At 47.8% G+C, this 12,928-nt stretch overlaps 1 protein-coding gene across 2 annotated transcripts in view; it reads right to left on the bottom strand.

Annotated features, from left to right (window-relative positions):
* The window catches only part of ulk4 (unc-51 like kinase 4), a 315,218-nt gene that overhangs the window by 41,390 nt on the left and 260,900 nt on the right, over positions 1 to 12,928 (bottom strand). For both annotated transcript variants that reach the window (XM_055653277.1, XM_055653269.1), the window contains exon 33: positions 6,539 to 6,705. In XM_055653277.1, the coding sequence (XP_055509252.1) occupies positions 6,539 to 6,705 (167 nt within the window). The remainder of the gene's footprint in view (positions 1 to 6,538; positions 6,706 to 12,928) is intronic.

Consider the following 12,928-nt stretch of genomic DNA (forward strand, 5'->3'; position numbering starts at 1 on the left):
GTCCTGCAATTCAATCCAATCATGACTAATCTACCATAGACACAAAAAGCTGGAGTAACTCAGCGGGACAGGCAGCATCTCTGGAGAGAAGGACTGGGTGATGTTTTGTGTTGAGACCCTTCTTCAGACTGATGTCAAAGGAGAGGAAGTGTAAGCTGTGAAAATAGGACAAAGGGAATGGAGATCAAGGAAAATGTAGAATAGATCATCGTTAGCTGGGAGAAGTTAACAACAAAGCAAACAGAGATACAATGTAGTTGGAGACAGCTAGACTGGTTGGAGAACTGGGAAGGGGGAGGGATGGAGAAAGAGGGAAGGCAAGGGCTATTTGAAGTTACACAAGTCAATGTTCATACCACTGGGGTGTGAGCTGCCCAAGCAAATTTTGAGGTGCGGTTCCTCCAATTTGCACTGGGCCTCACTCGACAATGGAGGAGGGTCTGGACAGAAATGTCAGTGTGGGAATGGGGGGGGAAGTTAAAGTGTTTAGCAACTGGGAGATCAGGCAGGTTAAGGTGGACTGAGCGGAGGTGTTCAATGAAACGATCGCCGAGTCTGCGCTTGGTCTCACCGATATATGGAAGTCCACACCTGGAACAGCGGATACAGTAGATGAAGTTGGAGGAGGTGCAAGTGATCCACTGCCTCACCTGAAAAGACAGTCGGGGTTGGACTGCCAGTCTCCATATGGTCTTACTAAATTGATCAACTTTTTGAGGTGACAAAGGTAATTGATGAGGATAGGGCGGTGGATATTGTCTACATGGATTTTAGTAAAGCATTTTGTAAAGACCCCATGGTAAGCTGATGCAGAAGATTCAGAAGCACAGGATTAACAGTGACTTGGTCGTATGGACTCACAACTGGGTTACTGATAGAAGACAGACGCTTGTGGTGGAAGGACAATATTCAGGCTGGAGGTCTGTGACGGCCCAAAGTACAAGCCCTCTCGCCGGATTGATCGGAACTCCTACGTCGGAACGGATCGGGACACACTTGCAGCTTGGAGTTTTTCGAATCGGCCGCTTCTTACAGGACGAGCTGGGCAGAGCTCCCAATGCTGGTGATCCCCGGCAAGGGATCGCCTCGCTCCGCGATGTTAAAGTCAGCACCGCCCGCGGCTAGAAGCTCCGCAAACCACAGCTCCGCAAACCACAGCTCCACGGTGTTAAAGTCAGGAGGCTCTGGCCGGTCTCTGGTAGGAAAGGCCGCACCAATCCAGTTGGTAGGCCGTGAGGAAGGGGGGGCGAAGTTGCAACTCAGAGAAAAGACACATCTCCGTCCAGGTAAGTGACTGAGAAACGGTTTCCCTCTACTCCCCCCACCCACCCCCCACATAAGGCATACTAAGAAACATTTAAAACATACATTTAGATACACTAAAAATAATAAAAAGGGTGAAAGGACGAACAGCTGCTGGCGAGGCAGCCACCACAATAGAGTTCCGCAGAGATCTACCTGTGACGCCACTTCCAAGAAACTCTGTATCTCAATCCCTCTGCTTTACAACTCTACACAGAGGCCTACCATTCACAGTGTGGGTCCTGCCCTTGTTCAACGTCCCAAAATGCAGCACCTCACACTTCTCTGTATTAAATTCCATCAACCATTCCTCAGCCCACCTGGCCAATCGATCCAGATGCTGCTGGAATCTTTCACAACCACCTCCACTATCTGCAAAACCATACGGCTTGGTGTCCTGTCTGCCACGGTTAATGTAACGAAGGCTTCCACTTTGCTATTGGTTTATTGTTGTCACCTGAAACGAGGTACAGTGAAAAGCTTTTGTTACGTGCTAACCAGTCAGCGGAAAGACAACACATGATTACAATCGAGTCGTTTACGGTGTACAGATACAGGACAAGGGAATAACGTTTCTCTATATTAAATTGTATCAACTATTCCTCAACCCTCCTGGCCAATTGATTAAGCTGCAATTTTTCACAACCATATCTACTATCTACAACACCACCCACGTTCGTATCATCTGCAAACTTGACAATCTTGCCATGTACATTCTCATCCAAATCATTGACAAACAGTAACGGGCCCAGCACTGAGCCCTGAGGCACACCACTAGTCACAGGCCTCCAGTCTAAGAAGCAACCTTCCACCATCACCCTCTGCTTCCTTCCATGGAGCCAATTTTCTATCCATTCAGCTATCTATCCTTGGATCCCATGAGATCTAATCTTACAGAGCAGCCTGCCATGCGGAACCTTTTCAAATGCTTTACTGAAGTCCATGTATACAACATCTACAGCTCTGCCTTCATCAATTCTTTTAGGTCACATCATCAAAAAACTCAATCAGATTTGTGAGACGTGTACAAAACAATGCTGACTACCCTTAATCAGTCTTTGTCCATCTATACGCATGTATATCCTATTCCTCAGAATACCCTCTAGTAACCTTCCTCTACTGACTAGCCTGTGGTTCCCAGCCAGTTCCCTGCAGCCCTTCTTGAATCGAGGCACATTTGCCTCCCTCCAGTCTTCTGGCAGCTCTCCAGTATTTAACGACGACTCATAAAGGACACCTCTGGTTTCCCACAATGTCCTCAGATACATCTGATCAGGCCCGGGAGATTTGTCTATCTTCATACGCGGCAGGACCTGCAGCACCTCTTTGACTGTAACACTGCTCCAACACACTTCCATTGACTGCCCCAAGTTCCCCAGTCTGTCTGTCTTTTCCCATGGTATAAACAGAGGAGAAATACTTGTTGAGGACCTTGCCCATCTCATGTAGCTTCACACTTTGATCACTTTGATTCCTGAGGGGTCCCGCTCTCTCTTGGTTATGCTTGTTATCTTTTTGTAGTTATAAAATCTCTTGGGATTATCCTTAATGCCATCGACCAGAGCCATCTCCCGTCCCCTTTTTGCCTTTCTGATTGCCGTTTTCAGCTTCTTCTTTCGTTCCCGGAACTCTTTCAGGGATTCACTTGATCCTGGGGGCACATCCTCCTTCCTATTCTTGACCAGAGCCTCTATTTCTCTAGTCATCCAAGCTTACCTGCCTTGCCCACTTTGAAGATTTTCAGCCCACTTTTAAAAATGTCCCACTTTCCTGACATTCCTTCAAACAACCTGCTTCAATCACTTGAACCTGTCAAATACCTTCAACGTTGGCCTTGCCCCAATTTAGAATTTGAACTCATGGACCCACCCTGTCCCTATCCATAACAACCTTCAACCTCATAGATCTCCACGTTCTATGTGTCTCACATGTGGACTATCCAACATCCTGGGCAACTATAACCAAACTCCACCATCTCTGAACTCCAATCCTTTTGCAATGAAGGCCAATGAAGATGCACACACTGTGACATCATGTCAGCTTTTGTGAGGACAGTTGCATTCCCACTAGGACCCGGATCAGGTTCAACAACGCCAAGCCCTGGTTTACAGCAGAACTCAGACAGCTCTGCCAGTCTAAAGATGGGGCCTACAGGAGAGGGGATGCAGACCTCTATAGGCAGGCCAAGTACAAGCTGAGAAGAGGAATCAGAGCTGCCAAGAAAAGGTACTCTGAGAAGTTGAGGAGCAAGTTCTCAGCTAATTACTCTTATTCAGTTTGGAAGGGCTTGCAAGAAATCACCAGCTACGAGGAAAGCCCCCGCTCCTTGAACAATCGTCAGCTGACCAATAACCTGAACGAGTTCTACTGCAGGTTCGATAAACAGAAACATAACCCTGGTACGCCCTCCCTCCACCCCTCCTCCACCCACTCCTCCCCAATCACCACTTCACACCCACTTACAGCCTGACTCCAGTTTGCAAAGACTGGGCCCATGTCCATGTCCCTCCTTGCTGCCCAACATCAGTCTGGCCACTTTTCCATCACTAACAATAGCAATAGAGGAGGTGGAAAAGCTGTTCAGGAGACAAAATAGCCAGAAATCTCCAGGACCGGACAATGTTTTCCCCCTCTACCCTAAAGTTCTGTGCCGAACAACTGGCACCGGTCTACACAGACATTTTCAACTGTGTACTGTGTACTGTCCCTGCCTGCTTCAAAGTCTCCACTATTGTCCCTTTACCCAAAAAGTCAAGGATTACTGGTCTTAATGACTACAGGCCTGTCGCACTGACCTCTGTGGTCATGAAGACCCTTGAAAGACTTGTGCTGGCCAAGCTGAAAAATATCTGCAGTTTGCATATCGGCCGAATAGATCAGTGGATGATGCAGTCAATCTGGGCCTGCACTTCATCCTCCAGCACCTAGGCTGCCAGGGGACCTATGCAAGGATTTTGTTTGTGGATTTTAGCTCTGCATTCAACACCATTGTGCCAGAGCTACTGCACTCTAAACTTTCCGAGTTGACTGTGCCTGAACCCCTCTGTCAGTGGATTATCAACTTCCTGACAGACAGGAAGCAGCATGTGAGGCTGGGAAAGCACATCTCGGACCCGCAAACCCTCAGCATAAGAGCACTGCAAGGCTGCGTGCTCTCCCCTCTCCTCTACTCTTTCTACACCAACGACTGCACCTCCACTGACTCCTCTGTCAAGCTTCTCAAGTTTGCGTACGACACAACCCTGATTGGACTGATCCAAGATGGGGAGGAATCTGCCTAGAGACAGGAAGTGATACAGCTGGTGTCCTGGTGCCATCGCAACAACCTAGAGCTCAATGTTCTTAAGACAGTGGAATTGATTGTAGACTTTAGGAGAGCTCCCCCTCCCCTCACCCCACTCACTGTCAACAACACCACAGTCACATCTGTGGAGTCTTTTAAGTTCCTGGGAACCATCATCTCCAAGGACCTTAAGTGGGGGGCTACCATCGACTCCACAGTCAGTCAAAAAGGCACAACAGAGGATGTACTTCCTGCGGCAGCTGAGAAAGCACAATCTGTCACAGGCAATGATGGTCCAATTCTACAAGGCCATCGTAGAGTCTGTCCTCACCTTCTCCATCATGGTCTGGTTTGGCTCAGCCACCAAGCACGACACCTGGAGGCTGCAGCGAATCGTCCAATCAGCAGAGAAGGTTATTGGCTGCAACCTTCCCTCCATTGATGAACTGTACACTGCAAGGGCCAGGAAGCGAGCGGGCAAGATCATCTCTGACCCCTCTCACCCTGGCCACAAACTCTTTGAATCACTTCCCTCTGGAAGGCGACTCCGGACTGTCAAAGCTGCCACAGCCAGACATACTCAACAGCCAAAAGTCTGTAGCCTCCCTTTGATCTGGTATTTTATTTCATTCTTCACATGTTTAAATTATAATGTTTTATTTTTAATTGTCTACTGTATATCGTGTTGTTACTTGCGAGCAAAGCACCAAGGCAAATTCCTTGTATGTATACATACTTGGCTAGTAACATTTATTCAATTCAATTCAATTCAACATGTTATTTGCTTTGCTAACTATTTGCTGCATCTACTTCTGTGTATTGTGATTCACACATTACAACAGCTAGATCCCACTGAACTTGCACAAAATGCTGGAGTAACTCAGCGGGACAGGCAGCATCTCTGGAGAGAAGGAATGGGTGATGTTTCAGGTCGAGACCCTTCTTCAGACTGTCTGAAGTTTAAACCAGCATCTGCAGTTCCTTCCTGCACATTAAGTCATTTGCAGTTTGTTTTCATTTAAATAACAGTCTGTCTTATGATTTATTTTAAATGTTTAGTTTAGAGGTACAGCGTGGAAACAGGCCCTTCGGCCCACTGAATCCGCGCCGACTAGCGATTCCTGCATACTAACGCTATCGTACACACTATGGACAAGTTACAATAGCCAATTAACCAACAAACCTGTACGTCTTTGGAGTGTGTGAGGAAACCGGAGCACCCGGAGGAAACCCACGCAGGTCACGGGAACGTAGAAACTTCGTACTGACAGCACCCGTAGTCAGGATCGAATCCGGGTCTTTGGCGCTATAAGGCAGCAACTCAAGTGCTGCGCCACCATGCAGCCCCTTACCCCGGTGCAAGGTGTCAGACGTCCGGCACTAGCCAAGTTTGGACCCACACACTCAATCTATCCAAAGCCAATGCAAATCCTGGGAGCAGACCAGTGTCTGGTGACTTGTTTGCCTTTAGTCTATGAAATCTACAACGCCCTCATCGCATAGGCTTTACCCGCTATTAGACGTGGAATCATTCACCTTTGAACCCTCCAATGATCTTTACCGTTTCCATGAAAATAAACAGATTCATGCTCAGTTTCTTTCCAGCTGTTATCAGCCAAGTGAATCATCCTACCACAAGCAGGAAGCAGTCCGGAACTACTTTCTACCTCATTGTTGACCCTCAGACTGTCTTTTATTGGACTTTGCTGGCTTTACCTTGCACTAAATGTTATTCCCTTATCATGTATCTGTACACTGTAATTGGCTCGATTGTAATCGTGTATTGTCTCTCTGCCGACTGGATAGCGCGCCACAAAACTTTTCACTGTACCTCAGTATATGTGACAATAAACAAAACTAAATGCTGCATCTTTAAACTTGGTGAAGATGAAGCAAAGAATGAGCTGTGCCTGCGACCAGGATAACTAGGAGAGCATGAGCAGGTGATCTCACCTGCAAAGCCAAGCGGACAATATTGGAGACGTGTTTCAGCATGCTGTGTAAAATATCAATGAGAGTTAAGAGCAGATTGCTACTGGTCTTCACACTTCGTTTATCATCCATTTCAAGGTAGAGGCCAGTGGCTTCAATGATCAAGTTGCGGATGTGATCCACGAGACCTGTGGCAAGAGAAAGAAACAGACACCAGCCATGATTTCCCAAGGCAGAAACATCAGCGTTGACCATTTCACACACACTACAAGATACAATAGGGCTGGTAACACCACAAACTGCAGATGCTGGAACCTTGAGCAAAACACAAAGTGCTGGAGGAACTCAGCGGGTCAGGCAGCATCTGACGAGGGAATGATTTGTGATGTGCATTCAGTCTATGATATCAGTTTGAAGAGGAGTCCTGAACCAGTGTCACCTATCCATGTTCTCTAGAGATGCTGCCTGACCCGCTGAGTTACTCCAACACTTTGTGTCATTATGTGTAAACCAGCATCTGCATTTACTTGCTTCTGCAGTGTGGAAGATGTCAGCCTTTGAGACGTGACCTTCATGGACAGACGTGAGAGAGACGGAATCAAGCACAGCGTGGGGATCTGGGAAGTAAAGTGCATGATCCTGGGTGACAAACTGGATTGTGAGACGCGGTGGATTCACAGACAGAAGCAGGCAGTGTGCAGAGAAACCCTGATTATAAATTGTTACAAGCATGAAGGATATCGAGGCAGGTGTGAAAACAGAACCAATTATAGAGCATGTGTAATCTTATGTAAGCAAAAGTAGAAGATTGTGTTAAAACGTGACCCTTGCAGTGTGAATCCATATGTACTGAGGATCAGCATGTTAATAATAGAATCACTGACATTTACAAACACAACTTGTTACAAGTTGCCACAAATGGATTTTATCTTTTCACATAATATAGGAATTCCACAGTAGATTTAAAGTGGTGTCTGAGGCTGATTTCACTGAAGAAAACCTCAAATCCATGTTGGCAATTGACTGTGGCAGCGACAGGCCACGTTCAGCATAATACATTTACATGAATGCATAGCAAACATACCATTAAGCTGCAAAGATGCAGATAAGATTCACCAGGTGTTGCCTGGATTTGAGGGTGTGTGGGTACACAAAAGTGCTGGAGAACCTCAGCGGGTGCAGCAGCATCTATGGAGCGAAGGAAATAGGCAACGTTTCGGGTTGAAACCCTTCTTCAGACTGATGGGGGGTGGCGGGGGCAGTGTGTGGTTGGGCAGGCTAGGGCTTTCTTCCTTAGAACTGAGGGGTAATCTTATCGAGGTGCATAATTGATAGGGTGATTACAGAATCCTTTACCCAGGGTAGGGGAAAGTAGAGAGCATAGGTTTAAGGTGAGGGGGGAAAGATTTAATAGGAACCTGAGGGGCAACATTTTCATTCAGAGGGTGGTGGGTGTATGGAACGAGCTGCCAGAGGAGGTAGTTGAGGCAGGTACAAGAATAGACAATAGACAATAGGTGCAGGAGTAGGTCATTTGGCTCTTCGAGCCAACACCGCCATTCAATGTGATCATGGCTGATCATCCCCAATCAGTACCCTGTTCCTGCCTTCTCCCCATATCCCCTTACTCTGTTATTTTTAAGAGTCCTATCTAGCTCTCTCATGAAAGCATCCAGAGAACCTGCCTCCATGTTCTTGCCCTCTGAGGCACAAAATTCCACACTCACCACTCTCTGTGAGAAAAAATATTTCCTCGACTCCGTTCTAAATGGCTTACTCCTTATTCTTAAACTGTGGCCCCTGGTTCTGGACTCCCCCAACATCGGGAACATGTTTCCTGCACCTAACGTGCCCAAACCCTTAACAATCTTATATGTTTCAATGAGATATCCTCTCATCCTTCAAAACTCCAGAGAGTACAAGTCCAGCCGCTCCATTCTCTCAGCATATGACAGTCCCGCCACTCTGGGAATTAACCTTGTAAACCTACGCTGCACTCCCTCAATAGCAAGAATTGAGCAAGATTAGCAAGTAACCTGAGCGGCAACACTTTCATTCAGAGGGTGGTGGGTGTATGGTATGAGCTGCCAGAGGAGGTAGTTGAGGCAGGTACCATAGACACTGGACAGGTTCATGTATAAGGAAGATTTAAGGGATATGGGCCAAACACGGGCAGGTGGGACTAGCTTAGATGGGGCATGTTGGTAAGTACGGGCAAGTTGGGCCGAAGGGCCTGTTAAGTGCTGTATGACTGACAATGGCAGTTTTGGTCGGGTTTCTAATTTGTGCTTTGGAACTTCACTTGAACAACCTGTTGGCTGAAAAGCACGGGATCATCAGGAGATGTCCACCATGCGATAGGAATAGTGAAATGGTCTGAAGTATGAAATGTATTGCCTATCCATTCCCTTCACAGTTACTGCCTGATCTGCTAAGTTCCTCTCCCCGAGACCAGGCATTGACCACGAGACCACGTTCACTCAACACTTGCGCTCGGTCCACCAAGGCCTGCTGGATCTCCCGGTTGCCGACCATTTTAACTCCCCTTCCCATTCCCACACTGACCTTTCTGTCCTGTGCCTCCTCCAGTGCCAGAGTGAGGCCACACGTTTCCTTCCGCACGTCTTTGGGAGAATGTGGTCCCGTGGTGACTGGGTGAACGTACAAACTCCATACAGACAGCACCCTAGTCAGGATGGAACCACGGTCTGTGGGGCTGTGAGGCAGCAGCTCTACCCGCTGCGCCACCGTGCCGCAAACACGTTCCCAGGCTCAGTGGTCAAATACTGCTGGAGGTCAAGGCAGCTGCTGTCACATCCCCTCTGCAGTTCAACTCTTCTGTCTGTTTTGTGTTGAGATAGTTAAATAAAGTCAAGTGATCCAGGCACAGGTCGAGTTTAGTTTAGATAGAGGAAGCTGAGCATGCGGCACTTGATAGCACTGGCATGCTGTGGATGGGTCATTAGGGGCTGTCTGACTTCCTGCATTCAGCATGGAGGAGTTCTCAGTCTGCTGGCTCAGGGCCAGCAGTTATTGTGACAGACCAGTTCGGCAACTGCACAAGTGATACTAGGCACGGCCTGTTTGGCTGCCACGTGTATGAGGTTATTCTGTGGTGTTCCTGTCATAGCCCACATCATCAAGCTCAACACAGATTTGCTGAGAGGACTTCTATGATTGAACTTTGCAGTAGGACTTGTACAATGAAATAAAACCCATCCATTTTCAATGACACAAAGAATATTGGGGCAATTGGATACAATTGTCCTTCATACGGCTGCGGACATGCTGAAGGAGGGAAGCGTGTGGGTGGTGAGCACGTGACTGCAGTTGGACGGGCTTGTCCTGTGGATCACAACTTTCTTTAATGGCTTCCAACTGAATAAAGCAGCATCTCATTTCTGTCACTGCCTGTTACTATTTATGTTATCTGAACAAATCTATGACACTAACACTCAGATTTGCAGAAAACAAATCATTAAATCAGACAAAAATACATTGGGTGATTTCCAGATGGTACAGGTGGAGAGAAACGTGAGCTGTGCAGAGGCAGCATGAATGCTCCATCCTGCCTGACACCAATGTGGAAATAATATGGGCCACATGGTTAGATGAGGCTGCATAGTGGGCTTGGGCAAGTTTAGCTGAAGGGCCTGTCTCCCTCCATGATGTGTGAGTCTATGACAATGTCTCTGAAATCGCTCTGCAGCTGGCAGCTAATAGTTACAGTGCAGTCCCCAGCATTGTGCCTTGTGAATTAGATTAGATTAGATTAGATTAGATTTTATTTGTTGTCATTTGAACCCAGAGGTTCAAACCAAATTTGGTTTCTGCAGTCATACCAACAAGAAGAATCAAGACACAACGCAATTTACACAAACATCCATCACAGCGAATCTCCTCCTCACTGTGATGGAAGGCAAAGTCTTATCTCTCCCCTGCACTCCCCATTCTCCTCCCGATGTCAAAGTCAAAACCCCGGCGGGCGATGGTAAATAAGTCCCGCCGCCATTAAAGCCGCGCTGGGCGATGTAAGGCCCCGCCCCAGGTAATTTTCAACCCCGCAACTCGGGCGGGAAAAGTTGCCGTTGCCGTTGCGGAAGCTCCGAAATGCGGTCTCCCACCCGGGACCCACGGGCTCCCGATGTTACCGTCCACCGGGCCTGCAGCTGGAGCTACCGCATCTCCAGGGTCGGGCCACCACAGCTCCTCCCTCTCCGAACTCGGCCAGCTCCACGATGGTGGGTAAGTCCGCAGGCTCCGCAACTGGAGCCCCAGGTCGTTCCGGTTGGAGGCCGCTCCACAGTGCCAGGCCCCAACGACAACGGAGACCCGACAGAGAAAGGTCGGGTCCACCGTACAAGGAAAAGATTTTAAAAGTTTCCCCACCCCCCCCTCTCCCAAACCCCTGCCCCCCCCCCACACATACCCAGTTAAAAAAAACACTATAAACTACACTCAAACGAGTCAAGAAAATAAAAAAAGACAGACAGACAGAATGACTCAATGCCCAAGGAAGGCGTTCTCCGCCTCATCCCAGCATGGACATCCTATGTCACACTTTAGTTTATTGTCACATGTACCGAGGTACAGTGAAAAGCGGAAAGACAATACATGATTACAACCGAGCCATTCACAGTGTACAGATACAGGATAAGGGAATAATGTTTATTGCAAGGCAAAGCCCGTAAAGTGCGATCAAGGATAATCTGTCACTAATGAGGTAGATAATAGTGGTAGGATGGTTCAGTTGCCTGATAACAGCTGGGAAGAAACTATCCCTGAATCTGGAGGTGTTTGTTTTCACACTTCTGTACCTTTTGCCTGATGGGAGAGGGGAGAAGAGGGTGCGACTTGTCCTTGATGATGCAGCTGGCCTTGCCGAGGCAGCGTGAGGTGTAGATGGAGTCAATGGATGTTAGTTTGTGTGACAGTCTGGGCTGCATCCACAACTTGCTGCAATTTCTTGGATGGAGCTGTTCCCAAACCAAGCTGTGATGCTAGGTAGACAAAAATGCTGGAGAAACTCAGCGGGTGAGGCAGCATCTATGGAGCAAACAAAATAGGCAACGTTTCGGGTTGAAACCCTTCTGATGTGAGGGTGGGGGGGACGGGAAGAAGAAAGGAAGAGGAGGAGCCAGTGGGCTGAGGTAGAGCTGGAAAGGGGAGGAAAAAGTAGGGACTACCTGAAATTAGAGAAGTCAATGTTCATACCGCTGGGGTGCAGACTGCCCAAGCGAAATATGAGGTGCTGCTCCTACAATTTGAGTATAGAAGTTGGGATGTAATGTTAAAATTGTACAAGGCATTGGTGAGGCCAATTTTGGAGTATGGTGTACAATTTTGGTCGCCTAATTATAGGAAGGATGTCAACAAAATAGAGAGTACAGAGGAGATTTACTAGAATGTTGCCTGGGTTTCAGCAACTAAGTAACAGAGAAAGGTTGAACAAGTTATGGCTTTATTCTCTGGAGCGCAGAAGGTTAAGGGGGGACTTGATAGTCTTTAAAATGATGAGAGGGATAGACAGAGTTGACGTGGATAAGCTTTTCCCACTGAGAGTAGGGAAGATTCAAACAAGGGGACTTGACGAGAATTAAGGGACAGAAGTTTAGGGGTAACAAGAGAGGGAACTTCTTTACTCAGAGAGTGGTGGCTGTGTGGAATGAGCTTCCAGTGAAGGTGGTGGAGGCAGGTTCGTTTTTATCATTAAAAATAAATTGGATAGTTATATGGACGGGAAAGGTATGGAGGGTTATGGTCTGAATGCAGGTGTATGGGACTAGGGGAGATGGCCTGTTTCCATGCTGTAATTGTTATATGGTTATATGGTTAATTTACGGTGGTCCTCACTCTGGCCATGGAGGAGGCCCAGGACAGAAAGGTCGGATTCGGAATGGGAGGGGGAGTTGAAATGCTGAGCCACCAGGAGATCAGGTTGGTTATTGCGAACTGAGTGGAGGTGTTCGGCGAAGCGATCGGCAAGCCTACGCTTGGTCTCACCGATTTAGAGCAGCTGACATCTAGAGCAGAGGATGCAATAGATGAGGTTGGAGGAGGTGCAGGTGAACCTCTGTCGCACCTGGAAAGACTGCTTGGGTCCTTGAATGGAGTCAGGGGGGAAGGTAAAGCGACAAGTGTAGCATCTCTTGCATTTGCAAGGGAAAGTGCCCGGAGAGGGGGTGGTTCGGATGGGAAGGGACGAATTGACCAGGGAGTTCCGGTGGTCTCTGCAGAAGGCAGTCAAGGGAGGAGATGGGAAGATGTGGCAAGTGGTGGGATCACGTTGGAGGTGGCGAAAATGTCGGAGGATTATTTGACGGCTGGTGGGGTGAAAGGTGAGGACAAGGGGGACTCTGCCCTTGTTATGTGGGGGGATGGGGAGTGAGAGCAGAGTTATGGGGTTTAGAA

This window comes from Leucoraja erinacea, chromosome 2 (genome assembly GCF_028641065.1).
Source record: "Leucoraja erinacea ecotype New England chromosome 2, Leri_hhj_1, whole genome shotgun sequence".
Classification (NCBI taxonomy): Eukaryota; Metazoa; Chordata; class Chondrichthyes; order Rajiformes; family Rajidae; genus Leucoraja; species Leucoraja erinaceus.